We start from the raw sequence: 22,351 nt of genomic DNA on the forward strand, positions 1-22,351 counted from the left end.
TCTGAGATGAACCCTAGATTTAATCCTTGTTTTTGCAGTAGTCACACAACGAGAGCACTGCTGGGCCTCACCCTCCTGGAGGTATCGGCGCTGGCAGCGTGTGTGGCCTGTCACGGCGCAGGGAGAGCAGTGGGAAATGGAAAACGAGGAGCCTATTCTTCCTCCCCGTGTATGCCCCCCAGGGCTGGACCAACCCCTGCAGCCCAGCTGGAGCTTTCATCATGGGCCCTGCCACAGCAGGAGGAGAGGAGCAGGGTGGGACTGCTGCCACGGGGGAGGGCTCTGGGTGCCGCTGGTGCGCGGGCCAGCGAGGCATCTCGCTAGGTGTCCTCCGATCCCTGCTCTGGCGCTGCCAGGGAACAAAAGCTCTTCAGAGCGCGTGGTTTGATAATTGCTCCTTGTTTCAGTGCAGGGGTCCTCCCCCTGCCCCTTGAGGGGCTGAAGCGCAGAGGCTTCTCAAAGTCGGACAAAACAAGCCACTTCGGGGGCTGGAAAACCTCATTGCTTTCTTTTTTCTTGTGCAAAACTACAGCCCGGAGCCGGGGTGTGTGTGTGTGTCTATTTCTAGGGCTTGGGAGCGCTGCAGGGCTGATCACTGCTTGTGTCCAGGCTCCAGCCCTCCCTCACTGCCCCTTCCCAGGTGCCCTGCCTGCCCCTGCGAGTACTTAGCACACCCACACCCTTCGGGCTGGGGAGCCGGTGGGGTACCCTGTGGCCTGCATGTGCTGGCTGGTGTCCCCTGAGTGTGCAGACTGGTCCCAAAGCGATTCCAGGGCAGGTGACTGAGGGTGTGGGGTTTGGCAGGGCACTGGTGGAGCCCCTCTGAGTAGGCAGAGGTGATGGGCTATGGTGTGGTGCTGCAGCGTAGATGTCACTGGTGTGCTGGGGGCCAAAGTGCCCCTTGGCTCCTGGGGCTCCTCTGGGGAAAGTGCTGGCAGAGCTGAGTTGAGGGCTGGGGTGCTGACACTTCCACGCTGCCTGAGCACCCCGCACCTGGACCTTCCCTGTGGTGGAAGGATCCTGCCCCCGTGGGGCTGGCTGCAGTGCATCTGCAGTTCTCCAAGGGCCCCGTGCACCGTGGCATGGCCGGATCCCAGCAGGGCACACTGCCAGTCCAGACCCTGGCACTTGCCTCGTGCCTCAATTTCCCCATCTGTAAGGAGCAGCCCTGGCCTGCTGAGGGCTGGCTGGCTGACTTTGGAACTTGACATTTTCTTTAAAAAAAAAAATAATCTGTGCCCAGGCAATACGCGAAGGGCACTGAGTGCTCAGAGCCCTGACAGACCTGTTGCTGTTCTTGCTGCGTTGAACTCCCCTGGCTCCAAACCCGGTGCCCCGAACAGCGTGGGACAGGCTGTCCTGCAGCATTGCTCCCACTCAGGCGGGTGTTTTGCTAAACCTCTGGCAGTTGTCCCAGGGCAGCTCCAGGCTGTGGGTGTGGGCAGGAGGCCCTGGTGGAGGAGGAAGGGAAGGTTTGGTGACCCAGTACCGCCACACACAGTGGCAGAGCTTGTCTCCAGCAGGATCAGGCCGCCTGGTTGGTGGAGCGGGGGCCCGGCTAGCGTGCCACCGCAGTGCCTGGCCAAGGATGCGTTTCCTTGGCCCCACACAGGCACCCCAGGGAGCTGTTGGGGCTGGCGAGGCTGTGCTGCCCCAAACCTCTGTGTGCCCATGGCTACCCAGCCCTGGGTATGCTGTTGGCAGGCTGTCGGGAAGCTGGCTGTGCTGATGAGGCTCACTTTACTGTCCCATTAGCCTGGTGTAACTCCATTAACTTCCATTTAAACCAGCAATTAACTTGTCCATGGCTATTGGTCCTGTGCCCAGAGCTGCTTCCTGTGGTGGCTGGGATGTGTCCCCCAATGCACCACCTTGGGCAGGAAATGGAAAATTGACTCCATCGGAAGGCTGTGGGCTTTGCTGGGGGATGGAAGCAGCTGGGCTCGCCCCTGACCATGCTGCAACAGGTAGGAGGGCACAGGGCTCAGCACCCCCATCTTGGGCACTGCTGCTGTCCCCAGGATGTGAGGGACCCACTGAAGGTGTCCTGGAGGGCAGTGACAGCGCTGCAGCTGTGTGGGTGTCCCAGCAGCTCCCAGTCCAAACTGGGCTGCTGAGAGGACCAGGGGCAGGGGCTGAGTGCTGCTCCTGACCGCAAAACTGCTCCTGGGTTCAGCTGAACCACAACGGCTTGCAGGGCCGTGGGGCAGTGCTCTCCTCGTGCCTTTGCTAGCACAGTGCCAGCAGTGAGGCTCCCCCGTCTCGCCACAACCAGCGCATGGGATCCAGGGGCTTTAGCTTAGGGAGGATGTGTTGGGTTTTTACCACTTTAATTTTGGGGGGATACACAAGTTCCTGGAGCTGGGTGGCTCAGAGCTGACTGCAGTGTTTATCTCTGAATGGATGCCGGGTGCCCAGACCTGATGTTTGGCAAGGGAAGGAAAGGAGAGCAGGGAGTGGAGAAGCCGGGCGTACCACGCTGGCGTGAAATGGCTCCCGGCTCTCCCCTCGGTTTGGGGTGGGGGTAGGAGCAAGACCTCCCCGGGGTGTTTGGTTTGTCCCATCTAAAGAACAACTCCAGCACCAAACCGGCATGGGTGCACCTCGCTTTCTCTCCTTCCCACCGCAGAAGACCCCGATGGGGCGGGCGGGCGGGCGATGGGGCTGCGAGGTACCAACAGAGCCGGTCTGTGAAACTTGGCCAGGAGGACAGAGGGAGATTGATGTTTGCTTGGGTGCTCGGCACTCAGCTGCGGGCTCTGCCTGCCCCTGCGCCAGCTGGGGACAAAAGCGCCGGCCCCGGATGGCACTGCAGGGCTGGCGTAAGCCCCCCAGGACAGCTGGCAGCTCTGTGAGGCTGGCGCCCGCCCAGCAAGCCAATGCGAAGGGGCCGCGCAGGGAGGCTCGCCTGTCAGAACACTCGTCTATGTTGGGGTGTCTGAGCTCCACCGCTGAGCCGAATCCCCCCCCTGGCCCCACATTTGCCCCATCTTGTGTCCTGTCCCCTGGCCAAGCCTGGAGGGGATGGAAGGGAGCTGGGGTGACCACAGGGAGTACCCCACAGAGCTGGCAGGGGGAGAAGAGTGATGGGGTTTGGGACTGGGAGCTCACGGCAGGAGGGGTCCCGCCCAGCCCTGCTGGCATCTCCCACATGGAAGATAAAACCCGATAGTCACCACCAATTATGTCAGAAAAATCACCCATGGAGGTAACGATGCCAGGGCGTAATTGCAGATCAGGGCTCTTGTCCCTACAGGGCTGTTGTGCCGTTGTCCTCATGTCCCTCCCACACACGGGGGCCCCCGCCAGGAGCTGGAGCTGGCCGCAGTGTCCTTAGCAGAGACAAACTCCCAGCACACCCCTAAAAATCCCAGAAAGGCTTTATTTGCGTAGGAAGATTGCTGCTGTTTAAAAACCCACCGCTGCTAGAGGGTGGCTTGGCCGCCCAGCAGGTGCCTGCAGGTGCTGGCACCTCCCCATTCAGCGCTGCCTTGGGGGGCCAGGTGCCGGGCGAGATGAGGTGCACCCCTTCCTCTGCCTCCAACGGGGGCCTCCCCAAAAACAAGTCTTGAAAGCCTGGCCTGGACAGACGTTGGAGCCCCACAGGGACCCCTCCAGTGGGGCAGGCATGCACAGCGGTGGGTCCTGGGTGTGGCCTGGGCTGGTTCTCCTTCACTTGCCTGATCTGTGAAATGGGTGCTTGCAGCTGAGTGCTCCGTGGGGTTTGGGGGGCTGGGCAGGGGACGTGGGGTGCAGGGCTTTGTTCCTGGTGAGTCGTGCAAGGGAGAGGGTCATGCCTGCCTGAGGAGCTGAGCCAGGGGCTGTGGTGGGGGGTTCTGCCTGGGTCTGGCTTCAGCAGGCAGCGCTAGCCTCCTGCCCTGCAGGGTCCCTTTTGCCATCACCAGTGGGTCACCGGGGCCCTTGCCATGCCATGGTGGCACCACAGCCTCTGAGGAAAGGGGAAAATCCTGTTTCCATCCTGCCCTGCCTGGAAGAGCCTGGACCCTTTCCTGTTCCTGGGGCTGTGGGGGGACAGACCACACCAGGCTGAGCTCCCCTGGGCTGGCTGTGAGCAGGGGGAAAGGGGAGCATCAACACATTTCTCTCTGTAGCACCTACACGAATATCACTTACTGCTTTTATTTCCTGCTAAGCGTGGAGGATATCCAGGTCTGGGGGGCTGGAAGCCTTGCTGAGCTTGTCCTGTTGAGGTTTCAGACGCTCTCCTTTCCCATGGAGGAGCACCACGTGTGGGTGACAGAGTGGGGGGCAAGCTGGGGAACGGGGCAGTTTTCACCTCCCGCTCTCTGCTGGCACTGTGGGGCCATGGGAATGCAGCAGAGTGGGGATGCCACCACTCTGCTCCTCCAAAGGGATCGGCCAAGCTGCTCCCACTACTTTCATCCCGAAAAATCTCCCTCAGAAGATGGCCCCTACCTGCAGGTAGTGCAGTGCCAGCTCCCCGATGCCAAGTGGCTCCTGCCTGCCACTGTCTGTGCCCCTTCACTGTCAGTGGGACCGGCCTTGCCTGCTGCCTGCCCCAGAGCTGGCGTTTCCTTGGAGGAAAGGGAGCCTCCTGCCCAGCGTCCCTGCCACAGTCCTGCCTGCAGCTGCATGCATGACGGGCAGCTCTGGGCTCTTGCAGGGAGGGAAGCGCCCCTGACCCGCCGCTCTGCTGTGTGTTGGAGCTGGCTGGGGGCTGCAGGACCCTGTCTGTTGCTGGGCTGGGGGCTATGGGGCCATAGCAGCACCCCACACAGGCTGGGTGCAGGCAGGGCTGCTGCCTGCTCTTTCCTGCAGCCAAGCTCCAGGCCAGAGGAGGAGAGAGGACAGCGGCCTCTTGCCTGTGTGCTCGTAGCCCACAGCTCAGTGATGCAGCCCAGAGAAGCAGCAGCCTGACATGGAAGGCGCAGAGAGGCGGCGGGTGTTTGGCTGGAAGGTGGTATTCCCTGGCCACCGGCTGTGCAGCATATCTGGGTACCAGGAGCTCCCCTGTGCCCTGGCAGTGCAGCATCCCTGGGTACTTGGGGCTCCCCCAGCAGCACAGCATCCCTGGTACCCAGGGGTGACACCATGCGGGAGGCAGGAGGGGCCCCTCTCTCCATCTGACCACGGGGATCTGAGGTTGCTGATCCCCCACCTTGGTGCCCTTGCATCCAAAGGGACATGGGGGCTGCCACGTGTCCAGGCTCTGAGGCCCAGCCCAGCTGTGCCACTGCTAGAGGACAGAGGGAAATAAAACATGGTTCTGGCTGAGCTCGTGGCGCTGGGCGCCCTGGGAGGGTCAGACCAAGAGGCAGTCATGCTTTTCCAGGCCTCAGGGCACCGAGTGGATGTCCTCCGAGCGCAGCACTTTGTAGATGACCCAGTACAAGATATTGAAGATCAGGAAGGTGAAGGGGAAGACGGCTCGGGAGATGGTGTCGATGCGTTTGGCGCGGTCGCTGTAGCACCTGCGGAGGCTCTCCCCTTCCTGCAGCAGCATGCCGGCCGGAGGGGGGCTGTAGATGCCGGGGCCCTCCCCAGCCCCGTCCTTCGGCTGCAGGCAGTGGCCCAGCCCGTAGCCTCGCAAGTAGCAGCGGCTTTCACGGACAAGCTCTTCCTCCTGGCAAAGGGAAAGGCTGTCAGCCAAGGCATCCCACGAGTGCTGATATTGCCGGGCGAGCAGGCTTTTGTGGCTGCGTGTCCTATACACCCCCCCCCCACACTGGGCAATACAGCCCCGTAAGTGTCCAGCACAAGGTGAGGTGCTTTTTGAGAAAGCCTGGAGCATGCAGGCAAAAGCATGGGGCTGGCAGGCTGCGGATGGGGGCAGGCAGCGGTGTGCACTGACCAACTGCCTTGTCATCCAGCACGTGTTTTAAGGGTGCATCCAAGGGCAACCCCGACGCTGGCAGTTCAACACTAATTCCCCCCCAGCCTCCTCCCAGCTCTGGCTCCAGGGCTTGGGCAGCCCGGCTCTGTGGCAGCTGGGGGGACGGGTGTGAATTGGAGCAGGGGGAGATTTGCACATGGTGGTGCAGGGCACAGGGGTGCAAGGTGCACTGGGGTGCAGAGCACAAAGGGGTGCAGAGAGCTTAGGGGCACAGGCACTGCTCCGCAGCCATGTTTGATGCAGGGTGCAAGCATGTCTGTGACAGGGAACAGGAGGAGGTAGGCAGCTTGCTGGGGCAGAGCTGGGCAGGGATGCAGGAACCCAGATACCATCAGGGCTTCCAGGGCTTCCCAGTCCCTCCAAGGGCTCAGAGTCCTGTTTCTCCCCACAGCTGCTTGGCAGGAGCTGCCTGGCGCAGCAGAGGAGGGAGGTGAAGAGAGCTGGATTCCTTGCTGGTCTCTCTGCCCTTGCTGGCAGGGGGCTGCAGGGAGGGCAGTGTGCCCATGGGGCTGCGTGCCCATGAGCAAACCTGCAAAACTGCCATGAGAACCACACGCCTGCCCTCACCCGCGGGTTGCAGCTCACTGCCACTGTTCACAGCACAGCCCTGATCACCTCAGGTGCCAGCCAGCGGTGCCCCTGCTCCTCCCCACCGACAGCTGCACATCATTAGTGACTTGCCTCATCCTGCTCTTTTACCCTTGGGGGGGTTGTGGGTGCAAAGATCTGGTGAGGGACCAGCTTGCACGCCCGGGCTGCACATCTGCCTTCTTGCTGAGCCCCTGGGCCACTCATTTGGTTTCTGTGGCTCATACCCCCTCTGCCTCACCGGTGCCATATCTGGCTGCAGTGAGTCTCTGCTCCCAGGGCGTGCTGCTGGCCAGCCCCTCACCTCGCGCCGTGCCCACATGCAGCCCTGCTGCCGGATCCCAAATGCCAGCTCTAACTGGCCCTGCCCTCCAAACCACGGAGAGCAGGCTCCTCGCTGAGGTCAGCCTGCACAGGTGCTCAGGCGGCAAGGGGGCTCTCATGCGGAGAGCTTGCGCCCTGGCATCTTTATTTAACTCAGCAATCTGCCGGCTAAGCAAGATTTCTCAGTGGGAGAGCAGCAGCTCAAATTGCTGAGATTAGTTCTCATTTGCAGTGTTGCTTTATTCCCCTGTCCCAGGCTGAGCGCTTGTAGCCATCCCCGGGGATGCAGTGTTGGGGAGCTGGGGTGCCCTGGGGGTGTGTGTGTGTGGGGGCAGCAGCAACACCCTCACCCCAGGGAGCCAGCAGGCCCAGCCAGGGTGTTCGGGGGAGGAAATGGCAGTGCAGGTCCTCCCAGCTGGGTCCCTCTGGGCTGGGGCAACCCTGGGGCACTTACTGGGGGCCAAGGTTGGGTGCAGGGAGCTCCCTGGGTTCAGCTTTGTGGGGTCTGTGGGAGGGATACGCTGTCGGGCTGCGGCACCTGCGCCGTGCTGCATGAGGCAGGTCTGGCACGGGAGCTGTGGGCAGAGGGGCTCTGCTCCGGTCTCTGACCAAGGAGCAACCGGGATGCTCCTGCCTGCACCCAGTCCTTTGCCAGTGGCACCCTGGTGTGGCTCTGCAGCCTCCACCTCAGGGCAGCTGCACTTTGGCCTGTTTTAAGCTGGTAGATGGTCCCTGGGTTTGGCAGAGCAGGCAGGGCTCCCTGTCCGGTTTGGGTGGGTGTTCATCTCCAAGGAGTCAGTGCTCAGGGGCTGCGAAAGGCAGGGAGCAAGGGACTGTGCTGGGGGCAGCTGGGAAGCCCCTCCCAGGATCCAAGGGCTGATGATGGTGAGGGGAGGCGCAGGGCAGCCTGGCCAGGCAGGGAGACAAGGATATACCAGGCTTGATCTCTCCTCTGGAGCTGCAGTCATTCCCCAGCATCACCCTGCCAACCTGGGAGCCTGCCCTGCCCCGCCGTTCCTCCCTATGCCTCGAGCTGCAAAGCGCCCGTGTGCCCTGCGCTGGCATTCCTGCATGCAGCCACTGGTGCCTCAAACCTGCCTGTGCCAGGAAAGCCAGGCCGGCAGAGCCCTCGGCCTGACAGAGGGATGGGCCCCAGGAGGGGCCTCTGTCCGCCCCAGCAACACTCACCCCCAGCAAAGGGGGCTGTGCTGGTCCTGCTTTACAGAAGGGGAAACCGAGGCACGGTGCAGGGGTGTCTGCTCCATTGCCATCCCTCTCAAATCTCTTTTCAGCCCAGAGAGTGGCAGCTCCATCCTACAGGCACATGCTCTGTGCAAATCACTGCCCTGCCTCTTCCACAGAGCCTTGGTGGCCCTCGGGGCCAGCTCCTGGGGGGCTTGTTTTGAGGGGGGGAGGGTGAGGCTGGCCGGGGTCACACTGCACTGCACAGGGGACTGCTGGAGGGATGTGCTTTACCCGGGAGCTGGAGAGCTGCGAGAGCGTTGCGTAGGTGTGCTCGCCGCTGTGCTGGCCGCTCAGCTGCCGCAGGGACTCCAGGCTGGCCGTCCCGCTGCTCAGGCCCTTTTGGCATCCGACAGTGCGCACCAAACAGAAACAGGACAGTGGGTGACCGATGGCTCTGCCCCGACCCCAGGGATCTGGGCACCGGGATGGGGATGGCAGGGGATGGGGGATCCACGTGGTGGGGGGGTAAGCCCCCCAGCAGTGCCTGGGAACTGGGGTCTGTCTTCAGCACATGCCAAAGAGATCTGGCTGCACACGGGGAGCCTGCGTGCTGTGTGTGTGTACTCATGCTTTCCACAGAGGTCTGGTGCCTCGTGGTGCACTTACGTCAAGAAAGTGAGAGTCGGGCAGCCATGTGCCTCCCCCAAGCATCTCGCAAGCCTGATGCCTGCGCTGAGGGGCTGATGGAGGGGAGAGCTGTCCTACAAGCGTGGGACCCTGCCTCTCCAGGCCCTGCTGCACTCCCATCTGCAGCCCAGTCCCTGTCCCTGGGTGTCACCAGGTCCCTTTGGTGCTCCCCCACCCTGATGCAGCAGTGAGCCCCTGTCACCACTGTGGCACAGCAAGGAGCCCGGGTTTGGGGATGCAGGTAAGGGGAAAAGCTGTTTCCCCCACCCTTGCTGTTCATTTTTCTGCTTTTTTAGAGGAAGCAGAGCCCAAGGATATCCCAGCAGGAGGACAACAGCATTCTGGATGTTTGTGCTGGCAGGGCCTGGGGCACCCATGGGTGCTGTGCACTGTGCTGCTCAGGCAGGCAGAAGGACTGAGATGCCCGTGGGTCCCTGATGTGCCGGAGGGGCTGGCCACAAGCCCGGGGCAGTGGGACACAGCCCAGTGCCAAGCCCTGCCCCAGCAGCTGCTGAGGAATTGGCCCTGCAACCTCGGGGTGTCCCCTTGGTGGCTAAGGACAGGCAGATGTCATGACAGCGGTGGCAGGAGGGACTCACCATCCTCTGCCGTCGCTGGCGCCGGCGCAGGCGCATGAACTCCTTGTGCTGGCGGGAGATGAAGTTGACGGTTGCATACTCCAACAGGGCGGCAAAGACAAAGAGCAGGCACACCGCCATCCAGATGTCAATGGCCTTCACGTAGGACACCTGTGAGGCCAAGAGGGGGCTCAGGGACCTGTTGCCCCCCACTTTGCTCATCCCCCCCACTGCCAGTGTCACCTGAGGGGCACAGGAGCCCTCTCAGCTGAGACACAGGGGCCCGAGCTGACCCAGCGAGCAGGGCCATGCTCCCCCTTGGCACACACGGTGCCCCAGTTGGCAAAGCTCCGGAGCCAGCCCCTGTCCCTGGGGCACCGGGGGCAGCAGTGGGAACCCGGGGTGCCCTGGGCAGGCTGCAGTGTGGGGTCCTGGCAGGGAGCTCGCACTGACCTTGGGCAGGGAGGCACGGGACCCGGCGCTCTGTGTGGTCATGGTGAGCACCGTGGTGATGCCCAGACCCACTCGGGCTGGCGCCGCGTCCATATTGATCCAGAAGGAGACCCAGGAGAGGATGACAATGAGCAGGCTGGGGATGTACATCTGGATCAGGTAGTAACCCATCTGCCTCTCCAGGTGGAACTTCACCTCGATGCAGGTGAACTTGCCTGTGGGGATAGATGGCCCTGTGGGCAAAAGGGACCCCCAGGCCGTGGCAGGGGAGTGGCAGCAGGTCCCTGGGGTACTCACCTGTGTTGTAGTACTTGGTGCAATAGCCCAGGTCCTTTTCATCCTTGAGGATGAACTGTGGGAGCGTCAAGCCCTCTGCCACCTGCACGGCCTCCTGTTCCTCCAGCCACTTGAAGATGAGGTCGTTCATGGTGTAGCCAACTGGAGGGGATGGAGGGAGCCATGGGGTGGGGTGGGACATGCTCACTGCCCCCAGAAGCAGGGAAATGCCAGCCTTTGTGATGGGATCATTGGGATGGGATGGGATGGGATGGGATGGGATGGGGAGGACGAAGCACAGCTTGAACCCCCCTAGGTACTCACAGCTCTCCAGCTGCATGGTGCATGTCTGGATGTCCATGGGGAAGTTCTTGAGGTCCATGGGGCAGGACAGGATCAGAGTCAGCCTGGAGGAGGCAAGGGAAATGAGGGGGTTGCTAAGGGCTGGGGCCGTTAGTGGGGGCAGAAAGCTGTCCCACAGAAGGTGAGAGGAAAGCTTCACCTCCCCCTTGGGCACTGCACCAGAGGAGAAGGGTCCTACCTAATGCTGTATAGCACGTTGCCGTTCTTGAAGATGCGCAGCAGCTTGTTGTCAGTGGTGACCTCATGGAAATTGGCCCCTTTCTCGTTGGCAAAGAACAAGTCTGGCTTCCAGATGGAGTCAAGCATGGAGGGATCAAGGTCAAGGGAGTCGTCGGGGTACTCACGGTAAGCCAGGCGGGGGTCGTTCCACTGCTGCCGGAGGAAGACATTCACCCGGTAGTCCTGGGGTAGAGGGCACAGCGTCGGCCAGGAGCACCCCACAGTGCCCGGGGAGAGGAGGAGGAGGAGAAGATGGAGGAGGAAGAAGAGACAGAGGACAAGGTGGAAGGGGGTCTCTCAGTTGAGACTCAGCCCTGCAGGTGCTGCCTGCCTGACACTAACCATGCACAGAGCAGGGGCAGCTCAGGAGCCTTCCCACACCCTTGGCAGCCAGGGGAAATTAAAAAGCCAAAGCCACAGCAGCTGAGAGGAGGAGGAGGAGGAGGAGGAGGACCAGGAGCTGCTGCCTGTAGCATTCCTCGAAGGGCCCTGTGGCCCTATGGGAGGTTGATGTGATGGTTGATGGTATTAAGGTTTTGCAGCAACACAGACAGGGAATTTTTAGCCCTGGGACTTCCTCAGAGGAGTTCCTCGTGCACCTGAGGAGGCTGAGGACGGCCGGGACACAGCATGCTTGTGTTGTATGGCACTGGCCGAGCCTGCGAACATCAGGGAGCTACTGCTGGCTGCCTCGCTCCGACCCTTCAGGGTGTTCCTCTCAGCTCAGGTGTGAGGAATGTGTCCCACACAGCCAAGCTCCCATTAACTGATCCCAGAAAAGCCGCAGCCATTTGCTATGGCTCCGCATGTCTCCTCTGCATGCCAGGCCCAGCCCTGGAGAAGGACTCACAGGACCCCTGTCAGCATGGCTCAGGCACTCCGTACGCTCGCTGGCAGAGCCCCCGCCAGCCCCAAGGCAGTGGGAGAGGAGCCTATCACGCTGGCAAAACCCTCACCATGGTGGTCTCAGTGACAGAGCCGAAGCTGTTGATGAAGATGTTGCACGTCACGTTGACAGGCGGACCTGGAAAACAGCGTGAAGCCTCCTCTCGCCGCTGGCCAGGGAGACACGTGCACCACACAGGCACACGTGGGGCCACCGCCTCCTGCCCGTGCTGTGCGGACGGATGCACACCAACACCCCCCTTCCTGCTGGGGTCACCCCCACAGCGGGTCGGGGGAGCCCCAGCACACCCTGCACACATGGCAGCTGCCCGTGCTGCCAGGCACAGCAGGTGCCCCGCAGGGTGGTTGTGATCACAGGAGCTGCTGGGACGCTGGGGAGGGTGTTGGGATGGAGGGACTTGGGTCACAGTCCTGCCCCCAGACCCATACCTGCTCATTCCCCGGTTTGGGGCAGCAATAAGTGTGGGGTGCTGCCAGGTTTGGGAGCCTCACGTCCCCCTATTACCTTTGAAGTTGGGTCGAATCCGGGCATCATACCCCGACGTTCGTCCCATAAGCTTGTCCAGGAAATCAGAGGGTGACATGGGCTGGGGCGAGCTTCGGGAAGCAGCTTTAATCTCCTCCCGCCCTGAGACCAGCCTGAGGGGCAGAGGAGGCACGTTAGCTGCCTGACAGCAGCACCAGAGGTGTGTAGGCGCATTTTGGCACCCTGTGGGGAAGCAGTTGTGCCTGCGCCACCTCCGCTCCAGCACCAAGTCAGAGCATTGACCCCGAGACCCCTCCGTCCTCCTGCTCTGATCCCGGCAGCTCCCCTCCTCACTTGCCACAGCTTGAATGCTGCGTGCCCGTGTTTCGCCTGTGTTCCTGCCAGCAAAGCCCCTGCCCGCCGTGTCCCCTGGCATGGCATTTGGGCCTGGGTGCCTCCTGGCTCCGGGGCTGTGGTGGGGACGGGGCGCAGAGCTCTATGGTCTTGTGCATGGCAGCCAGGCTCTGTGCCGGTGCTGGAGGGGGAAAGTGGGAAGGGAGGGTCCTGCCTGGGTTCAACGGTCTGACCCAGCTTGAGCCGCTGAGCAAATGTTGGTGCACTGCCTGGCTCGGGGAGCCTGGGGAACACAACACCCGAGCCATGAGCTGGCCTGGAGGGAGTGAGGAGGTGCCCAGGAGCACAGCTGGGGTTGTGACACCTTGCCAGAGGCCCAGACGATGTGGCAGGAGAGGAGAAGCAAAGCCCACCCCTGCACTGGTTGTGGCATGGAGCTGACATGAGTTCTCCCACGCAGTGCTCCCAACAATGATGGAGACTTATTTAATCTGACCTTGGAGGGGATATTTTTGTGAACACATCTTAGCCTGCCAGTTTCTGTCCTTCCGTCAGTCTATAATGATCATTTCAACGAACAATGTGAGACAGTTGCTCACCACATTGCCAGGCATGTGGCTGTGATGGAGAGGAATTAGCCGCAGACCTCTGGACACAAAGGGAGCTTTGAGCGCGCTGCTGGCGCTGCTGCATGCTGCCTCATAACTCCCTCAGGTCCATGTCCACTCCTGCTCGGAGCTACAACCTCTTTATCACAATCAGAGAATGATGCTGGGAGCTGGGGCCCCCTGGGGTCTTTGTTCCTACCTCTTTGCTCCTACCAACACACTTTGTTCCTACCTCCTCTCAGGGGAGTGGGAATCATCCCGGAGGGGCTCACGTGCATCCTTGCCAGCTGGAAATGGCCACAATGGCCAACCCAAATGATCCAGACAGGCAGGTTTTCCCTTAATGGGTGATGAGCATCAGAGAGTATCTGAGACTGGACCTGACCAAGAGTGAAAGGCTGGGAGAAATTGCCCCTCCAGGAGCTGCATGGGAACGGTGAGCCTTTGGGAGGAGGGCTGCAAGGGGCCAGGGTAGCACGGAGTTAAGTCAGGCCTCTGTCTGCCACATAGCTGTGACCCATGTCCTCCTCGCTGGAGAGGAGGAGGAGGGTTCTCCCCTGGAGCATGTGAGAGGAAGGCTCCCTTGGCAGGCAGCAAGTACCTCCTTGAAGAGGCTCAGCTAACTGGCCGAGCGGCTGCAAATCTGCAGCCCCAGGGATGCTTGGACCTTGGGGACTGCAGCGGGTGCAGACACGACCCGAGTACAGCCACCTCCAGCAGCAGCACTGGCACCACGCTGGCACACAGCCCCTGGCACAGCCCCTGTGGCCTGGCTCCTCTCAAGGTTTGGCTGCAGTCCCCCCAGTTCAGGCACTGGCTGCCCCGGGGGACTGCCACTAACCTGGCCCAGGCACTGTGGGGCTGAGCACCTCCCTGGAGTGACGCGATGGCGGGGCTGGAAAGCGCTCGCGTCCGCCTAAAAATGCCACCCTGAGACAAGCAGTTTCTGCATGTGAAGCGATGACATTTTGATTTTCCCCCTCCCCGCCACAGATGCTGCCGTTCCCCCCTGCGCTGCTCCCGGTGGTGGGAGGCGGGGTGGGGGCAGGGAGCAGGCTCAGCCCGGGGGCTCTGCAGCCTCCCCTGCACCCCGCCTTGTCCCACGTAGCACCCGAGGTGGCCAGAGAGGGAAAAAGGGACCCGGGGTCTTTGGATTTTATACCTGAGTGGGCCAAGAGTTGTTCCTGCACCCATGGCACCTGGGGCACCCACTGGCCTGGGCGACTGGCTGAGTCAGGGGCTGTCGTGAGCCCCCCCAAACACCCTGAGCCAGGATTGGGTCTGGGCATCGCAGGGGATTTGTGGCCGCGGAGAAAGAGCTGCCGGGGCCATCACCTGGCTCAGCTGGCCCCTACTCCTGCTGTGGCAAGTGTCCCCCGCTGGTCTGGGGCCAGGGGGACCACTGGGACCCAGCACCGGGCCGGGGACCGCTGAGGAGAGGCAGAGCCCAGCTGTGTGCGGCTGGGCGGGACGGGGAGGTCGGCTGGGTCCCCGGGCTGCTGGGTCGGGGTTCGGGGAAATGAGGGGGGAGAGGCCAGGTTTGGGGCAGCTCCGGCAGCCTGTGGGGAGGTCCGGCTTGGGGCTGGGGGGGAGCAGCCCCTGGAGAAAGGTCTGGATCGAGGGGGGGGTGGGGGTGTCGGGCGGGTCCCGAGGCTCCTCCGGGTTCTGAGGGGGATGGCGGGGGGGTGGGGGGCCAGGGTCCCGCAGGAGAGATCCGTCTCCGAGCCGCGGGGATGCCCCGGTCCCGGCGGGGAAAGGTGGCTCTCAGGGGCTGGGGTCCCGGCCGCGGGGGTGCCGGGGAGCGGCGCGGAGAGCAGCGGCCCCCGCAGACCCCCGGCCCGCGAGCGGGGCCGCCCCGCCGGACGCGCAGCGCCGAGCACCCGCGCCGTGCGCTCACCTGAGCGGGCCGCGCCGGGGCAGGAGGCAGCCGAGGAGGAGGAGGAGGAGGAAGGCGAGGGCGCCAGCCCGGAGCGCGCCCATCCCGCCGCAGCCCGCAGCCCCGCCGCCCCGGGCGCACGGGCATGACCCGGCCGGCGGCGGCGGCGCCCCCGCTCCCGCTCCCGCCGCACCGGGGCCGCTGCCGCCGCCGCTGCCGCCGCCCCCCGCCCGGTCCCGCTCCTCATAGTCCGGGCGAGCGGGAGCCCGCCGCGGGGTGGGCGCCGGCCGGCTGCGGGCCCCGGGAGCCGGGCGGAGCCTCGCCCGCCGCGGCGGGGAGGAGGCGGGCACGGCGGCGGGGGGCTCCCCGCAGCCGTGCCCGCCTCCTCACCGCCGCCCCGGGGACCTCTGCCGCCCCGTCGGGGCCGTCCTGGAGCCCACGTCCCCCGCGGGGGCTCCTCGGCGCGGGGCGGCAGGGCCTTGGCCCCGTGCTGGGGGAGGGAGGTGGCTGGATCGGGGTCTGCGAGGGGCCGGGACCCCGCCGGGGCTGGGGGATGCGCTGGGAGATGCGCTGGGATCTAGGGATGCGTCGGGGCTGGGGGATGCGCCGGGATCGAGGGATGCGCCAGGGCTGGGGGATGCGGCAGGGCTGAGGCTGGGCGGGGGTCAGGGGGTGTGCGGGGCTGGGGGTCGCCCTGGAGGTGCCGCCCGGCTGAGCGGGAGGGGGCGGCTGGGAGTCGCCGGGCTCCCTTCTCCTTCTGCCTGGCCTGGCGGTGCCTGCCCCGGAGCTACAGTTTAGGCCCGGCCCGCGGGTTGCCCGGGGCACAGACCCCGGGGGGGTCAGCCCTCCTGCTGGGCCCCCCGGGCTTGTCCTTCCCCGAGGCTCAGCACATGGGCAGCCCCGTCCCTCGGCAGGGGCAGGTGAGCTCCTTGGAGAAGGCAAGGTGGACGGTCACGTCTGCACGATGCGGGGAGCTGCAGAGGCTGCCAGGCAAAGGGAAACCGAGTCAGAGGGAGCAGAGCTGCTTGTTAACTAGGGCGGCACAGGCAGGGCTGGGGCTTGGGCTGCTCAGCTGCCTCTGCCCTCTTCCCTGGGGCCACCTGGCCGAGCCACAGAGTCGCCTTTGGTCCTAGGCAATCTGTGACTAATTTATGAGAAAGCGAATAGTATTAAAAAAAAAAAAAAAAGGGAAAAGCACAGAATAAATGATTCCCAGAGGATATGTCGTTCAGGTTTCCGCTCACCCTACTGTGGCTAGCTCATCTCATTTATCTGAATTAATTACTATTCGGTAATGGCTAGGAGCTGCTTTGCTGCAGGGGTCTGCAGAGGAGAATCTCAGCGGAGGAGGAGGAGGAGGAGGAGAGCACGGTACTCCCCATGGCCCTTCTCTCCACAGGGCAAGCGAGGGGCTCGGGTCTGAGCTGGCTTCTCCTGGGCAGAAAGCCCGTGCAGGATTGTGAGAGCTCCCTGCTGTAGAGAGGCAGCGTGAGTGAGAGCTGGCTCTGTGAAGCCAAGCCTGGGGCATCTTGTCCAGCGCAGGGGAGAGGACAGGGGCTGTAGGCAGTGTGTGGGAGTCCTCGTCCCCACTCATCGGCTCTCCCAGCACCAGGAGCTGGGAGAAGTCTCCTCCGATTACCATTGCCATTAATGTTTATGGGGCCACGGTGCTGGGAGGCGCAAAGCAGGATCTTGGAGCCCTGGGGCTCAGAGCAAACGCACACTGTGTGACAGCTCCTCTTCCAGAGCCTGTCCAAGATAAGTGGACCTGACACTGTTGGGAGGAGGGGAGCCAGTCACATCCTCTCCACCCTTCAGGGAAACTGAGGCACCCGCGCACTGTGCCTGCCTGCGTGCCTGCACCCGCTGAGGGGCCTGGGGAGGGTTGGAGTGGCTCTGGAGCCGGTTCTGCAGACAGCCATGAGCACAGGCTCTGAAAATAACCAGCTGCAAGCCTCAGCCACATGTGCTGTGGCCAGCAGAGCACCAGGGCCCAGCTAAGGAAGCCCTTAGAGAGGCCAGCGAAGCCAAAGTGGCAACACAGCTCCCCAGTGAGCAGGGCTGTGGGGGTCGGTGCAGCCATGGCCCTCCCACCCACCTTGCAGCTCCACAGGCAGCCGGCTCTGAGGAGCAAAGCTGTGCTGAAAATAAACTCTGAGAAAATGAAGGCAGTGAGCATCCCATCGGGAAGGCAAAGGCAGCACTGGTTTGCTGCTGGCTGGGTGGAGGGATGGAGCAGAGGTTGCAAAAGCAGAGCCCGGCCATGCCTGGGGGACCCCAGTCACTGTGCTGCACCCCGGCCGGGGCATTTCTGGGAGCAACAAGAACAGGCTTCTCCCCCATGTGCCTCAGATCAGAGCACGAGGTGGTTTTTCTGCAAACAGTGAAGATGCCAGGCAGCAGGCAGCTGCTGGCGGTGGGCTCCCAGAGGCAGGCATGGCCTGCAGGCTGTCCTGCGCCCACTCTCCCGAGGCAGCACGGTGGGGGGCACAGCCCGTGCTATGCCCTGGCAGTCCTGGTGCAGTCCCCAGGGCTGGCACTGGCACTGCCCTCTCAGGGGATCCCTCTGGCCCTGCCCCGACGCCGTCCCCCTCACCGTGCCAGGCGCAGGCAGCAGAGGCCGGGGTTGCTCAGACAGGGAGGAAAGCCTGAGATCTTTTTTCCCCTTCCCTTTCCCTCCTCTATCTCTGAGGCTGCGTCAAACTGTTCCCCTGGGGCCGGACTCTTACCCACTGCAAATCTGCCTGGATCCAGAGCCTGGAGGAGGGCTGTGCCAACCCACACCGACTGGATCCCGACCTCTCTCTGCTGCTCAGCCCCCGCATTGCCACATCTATATATTTAATCCCGCCTGATAAACACTGTACTGCATTCGCAGACAACACAAAGGGCTGAGTGATTCAACCCATTGAAAATGTTGTTTTGGTTGGTGGGTTTTGGGGTTTTTTTTGGGTTTTGTTGTTGTTTTTTTTTTCCCAGAGAAAAGGTTGAGAGGTGCTTAAGCTCAATTTCAGGATGAACAGTTGCCTGTAAGATCAGTTTTGTGCTGCTCGTGTTGAGTGGGCAGTGGGAGGGAGGGCAGTGGGCTGAGGAGTGCATTTTGCTTTGTGTAGGGCCACAGAGCCCCACTGGGCTCCCCCACCCCTGGGGGGCCGGGGGCTGGGATGCTGCTGCCTGCTCTGCCCCTGGGTCTGTCCTTTGGAGTCAGCTCAGAGCTTTGCCTTTGTCCCAGAGCCAGGAGAACCTTCAGCACCAGGAGGGGCAGAAGCTTCAGGCGGGCTCAGGTTTGTGGTGGGCTTTAAGCAACTTGCTCCAGCTCCCCTCCAGCAGGCTTGGAGGGTGGGGGCTCTGCGAGGGGGTTGATAGCAACTTGGAGGCAGCTTCCATCTTGGGGGGCATCGTGTATTCTACATCTTGCAGCCCCAACCTCCCACCAGGGCCAACCTCCCAGCAAAGTCAGGGTAATGACTCTGCCATTAATCAGGGGCAGAGGCAGATGCTCTAGGAGACTCTGCTTATTTTAATTAGAGAGCACCACACTGCAGGCATCTCCTCCCCCATCTCCTAATTCCCTCCTGCCTTACTTCCCCTCTCCCAAGCTTCCCAACCAAACCATCCAGCTCTGCACATCTTCCTCTCTCTTGCCTTAGGACTGGGATTCCTTTGCAGAAACCAAGGCGTGAAGCAGAGACACTGAGCGCAGAGGACTCTGCCAGCCAGCCAGTGTGCAAGTGCTGCTGTGTGCTTTTGTACTAATTGCTTAAATGGTTAATGAGTGCTGGGGAGAGAAGTGCTCCTTGTGAAAGATTCAAGGCCTCTGTGCCTTCAGTTTAGGGCTATGCCAGCTCCCCTTTCCATTTTTTAATCCTCTGACCAGTGAAAGCGAGGGAAACCAGACACAGTCTCACTGCTGTTTCTAAGGAAAGCAGCAAAACAAATAGGAAATCCCCATGAGCCTGCATTCGGGGAGAGGACAGCCCCTCCGCCCTGGGGTGGGCACCGTGGCAGGCTCCCCCAAAGCAAACATTTTGAGGCGTCTAATCATGTGTGAAATTAATGCTGGGAAAAACACACTCTTGAGGGTGGCTGTGCATTGCTGCCAGCCCGCAGCTCTCCCTGGCTGCCCAGTGTGCACCCAGCTTGGGCGCTTCGTTCTCGTTTAATGGCACATTTGTCTGGTTCCCCAGTGTCATGCTGGTCCCTGTCTTTTCCTGGAGAAGCTGTCTCATGGGCTGCGGGTGCTTTCCTTTTTCAGCAGGAGCAAAAATCATCTCCAGGCAACAAATGCATGGCTAAAGGATGAATAACTGTGGTGGTGCTTTGGTGGGGAGACTGGAGCCCTGCTGGCACCAGCGCATGAGCAGAAAGCCCAAACCCCCACCGTGTCTCAGCTGGGCAAGCAGGCACTGGGTTTGGGTATAGCCACCAGCGGGGCAGGGCAGGACATCCCCTCCAGGAGCCCAGAAAGGTCATGGGATGTGGGGGGGATTTGGAGCTGCTCCTAGGGGACAGTGGCACTGTGGCATGGGAAGAGGGGACAGGATGGCAGCGGTACTGGGCAGCCCAGTGGGTGCTTGGTGCTTGAGACAGTGCCAACAGGACCCAATGCCTCGCCAAGCTGGGTGGGGCAACCTGGAGGAGACTGCAAGGTGAACTGAGACGTTGGTCCCAACTCCAGCTAATGTCACTCTATGATTTTGTGGCGCTTTTCCAGGCTAAAAATACCCCTGCTGTTGATGCGGGGCGGGTGCTGTGTGCAGCGGCTGCGGAGGGCTGCTCCGTGCTGTGGGACTGGCCAAGGGCAGCCGGCCGGTGGGGCTGGGGTGGCCTTGCAGCAGCCGTGGAGCTGGCCCTCCTGCTCCCCAAGCCACCAGGTGCAGATGTCACCTCTTCTCTCCTCCCACTCCGAGGTAACCTGGCACCTGTCTCCAGGGCTGTGCCAGATGCAGCCGCCCAGCCAGCAGTCCCCAAAATACCATGTGGGGAGAGAGCATCCTCAGCGAGCTCTCTGAGCTGTGTTTCAGCCCAGCACTGGGTCCTCTGCTGATGCTGAGGGTCATACCGGCTCATCTAGGTGCTCCTCGGGGTGCATCTGGCCTGTTTGGGGACCAGCCTGGGGGTGGAATGCTGCAGCATTTCCCTAACGAGGGGCAGCGAGGCCTGAGGAGCTCAGCCCATCGCTGCGGCTGTGGGGCTGCTGCATGTGCTGAGGAAATGCGCTCCCAGCCCCTCCGTACAGCTGGGGGGTGCTGAGCTGAGGGAACTCACCTGACCTTGAGAGTCCGAGCTGATGGGGAGCTGAGTTTGGGACACCTGAGTGGGTGGCTGGAGGTGACAGGGCTGGCAGGCCTCTCCCAGGCTCGGAGGCAGTCCCAGCACATCAGGACCTGCCTGGGCCAGCCCCATCCACCTTCACCACCCTCCTCATCCTGGGGAGCAGCTCAGCCCCGCACTGCTCTGCTGCCCCGAGCCAGGGCAATGAGAAATGCAGGATCTGGCCCTGGGCCCATGTCTGCATCTGTGACAGGACTTTTCAGGGTGATCCATAGGGATTCGGTCCCCTGTGCCCTTGTGCAGCCTTGGGGTATGCCGTGCCATCCTGGGGGTTGCTGTGCCGGAGGAGGGGCGGGCAGTGCGTGGCTGGGGCTGCGTGCTGTGCCGGAGGGGAGCCGGCCGGGCAGCCCAGGGAGGGCTGCGGGTGGTTCTGCAGCTTTGTCACCTGCACAAAGGCTGCCTGAGCCCTGCCCAGCACCCTGGAGCCCTTGGGCATCCTCCGTGCAGCTCAGGACTATTTCAGATGTTGCTGTCCTGAAATCTATCAGAGTCCAACGCTTGTTCCTCAAAACCAGCCCTCATCTAACAGGTGTTTATCCTCATGTGTCTAACATATTTCTGGTATTTCTGTCAGATTCTCAAGGAAATATTTTGTGTATGTCCCCCCCATCACGTACGAGCAGGGGACTCCTACCCTGGCCTGAAGATATAGCCTAGATAGTCCCAACTTGACCTTGTGCCTCCTGGCACCGATGGCGCTCTGCTTTGACTAAACTACATGGGTTGTATCTGCAGATAAAGCAAGCGTGGAGGGAACTGCAGACAAAGGGAAGACTGGGCAACTGTACCGGCTGATCTCATGACCTTGGCAATCTGGACACGCTGAATAAGGAGGTTTAATTTAGGTAAGTGTCAAGTGAGACTTTTGGGGCTAGCAGCAAAGCCTGGAATAGATGCCAAACACCTCAGCGGGCATCTTGCTCCCCCAGAGTGGCCTGGCCATTGCCTGTCCTTGTGTCCCTTCTCTTTTTCCATGTGTCACCCCTTTGCTGCCTACCTTGTCCCCAAATCACCTTGCGGTGCAGGCTGGTTCCCTCCTGAGGCTGGGGGTGTGGGAGGGGAATTAAAGGGAAGAAGCTTGGACTGGAGCAGAGCTCTCTCTTGGCTGAGGATACTCCTACCTCTGCTCCCAGAAGTGGCCCTGCTTGATGAGGACAGCGGCTGGAAGGGGTTGGAGTCTGCCAAGGGGGCTGTAGAGCAGTGCTGGGGGTGACAGCACTGGCCTCATCCTTGCTCTGGTTACCACCAGAATTTCCAATTACTGTGGGGAAAATCTACTGGATTTTGACGTTGAAAGACTCTCCAGCTCCTAACCTCTGCCTCCCACCCCCGCCTACTGCAGCCCTTGACCCTGCCTGAGCCTGGGGAGAAGAGAAACTACTGTGCAAAATCAATGCCTCGGCCAGTGCCGGGCTAAGGGGTGTTGTACCAGCAGAGGCAGGTGGGGATGTGGGACAGGGTCAGCATGGTCCCCCAGTCTCCTCCCCACTTTGGGGTACCAGGCTCTGTGCATCCTTGGCCACGGTTGCCATGGTGATGCTCATCCCTCACTGCAGCAGGAGCGCTTGCGGGGTTTGATGAGCTCTGTTTGCTGTTCCTTCCACCACAGCTCTCCTGCCCTCGGCCCGGTGGTCTCCAAGCATGAAAGTGGAAGGAGATCACCCGGAGCAAAACACGCGGTAGCGTTGCGTGGTGTTAACCACCGCCTGCCCGCCTCAGCCTAACTGGATGGGATTTTTTTTTTTCCACTGGAGACTCCCTGGGAGGAACAAGTTTGAAAAATGAAGCATTACACACCTGTGACACCAGGTGTCAAGCAAGGAGGGGAGAAGGAATACGAAACTCACCCCCTGCCCTGTGCCCCCAGGAGCTTCCCCCTGGCAGGGCCGCCGTGGTGGAGATGAAGGATTTGTTTACTTAGATGGCAAATCCTCCCACTGCTGCACGAACAGCAGCAGCTCAGGCAGCGGCTGCTTCCCGGGGGAATCTTGGCTGCGGGAGTCAGGGCGTGAGGCTGCTGTGATGGCACCTGCGTCCCACAGAGCTGGTGGGTGTCACGGTGCCACTGAGGCTGGGGGGGACAGTAGGCTGGGTGCCACCCTGGCTGTGGAGGATGAGGACCCTGGTGTGACACCGGCTTTGCTCCCCCACTCTGTCCTCTGCCTCCCATGCTGTTAGGGGCTCTGGGGTGCCTGTCCTGGGGTCCCCACTGCAGGTGGCATCCTGGAAAAGGCGTCTCATCGCTGCCGTGTCATCACC

At 61.9% G+C, this 22,351-nt stretch overlaps 1 protein-coding gene across 3 annotated transcripts; it reads right to left on the reverse strand.

The window, feature by feature from the left end:
- Nucleotides 1–3,385: 3,385 nt before the first annotated feature.
- LOC141964710 (glycine receptor subunit alpha-4-like) lies at nt 3,386–15,030 on the reverse strand. Of its 3 annotated transcripts, none has more exons than XM_074915396.1 (10): nt 14,780–15,030; nt 11,960–12,093; nt 11,505–11,572; nt 10,508–10,701; nt 10,291–10,373; nt 9,988–10,128; nt 9,691–9,905; nt 9,259–9,408; nt 8,264–8,368; nt 3,386–5,605 (listed from the first exon to the last, which is right to left on the reverse strand). In XM_074915396.1, the coding sequence occupies exons 1-10, from the start codon at nt 14,860–14,862 to the stop codon at nt 5,318–5,320; spliced, it is 1,461 nt and encodes a 486-aa protein (XP_074771497.1). In that variant the 5' UTR covers nt 14,863–15,030; the 3' UTR covers nt 3,386–5,317. The 3 variants fall into 3 exon arrangements, with proteins under 3 accessions (XP_074771497.1, XP_074771496.1, XP_074771498.1); XM_074915395.1 differs by having other exon boundaries at nt 10,508–10,731; nt 14,780–15,025; XM_074915397.1 differs by lacking the exon at nt 8,264–8,368 and having other exon boundaries at nt 10,508–10,731; nt 14,780–15,022.
- Between the last annotated feature and the right edge of the window lie 7,321 nt (nt 15,031–22,351).

Source organism: Athene noctua, chromosome 11 (genome assembly GCF_965140245.1).
Source record: "Athene noctua chromosome 11, bAthNoc1.hap1.1, whole genome shotgun sequence".
NCBI classification, from domain to species: Eukaryota; Metazoa; Chordata; class Aves; order Strigiformes; family Strigidae; genus Athene; species Athene noctua.

What these genes read in the sequence shown, in the direction of transcription:
- LOC141964710 (XM_074915395.1), bottom strand. Translation starts at nt 14,862, where the DNA reads ATGGGCGCGCTCCGGGCTGGCGCCCTCGCCTTCCTCCTCCTCCTCCTC. An exon ending in CCCCGGCGCGGCCCGCTCAG is followed by an intron (nt 12,094 to 14,779) that starts GTGAGCGCACGG and finishes TCTGCCCCTCAG; the next exon opens with GCTGGTCTCAGGGCGGGAGG. An exon ending in CACCATGCAGCTGGAGAGCT is followed by an intron (nt 10,129 to 10,290) that starts GTGAGTACCTAG and finishes CATCCCCTCCAG; the next exon opens with TTGGCTACACCATGAACGAC.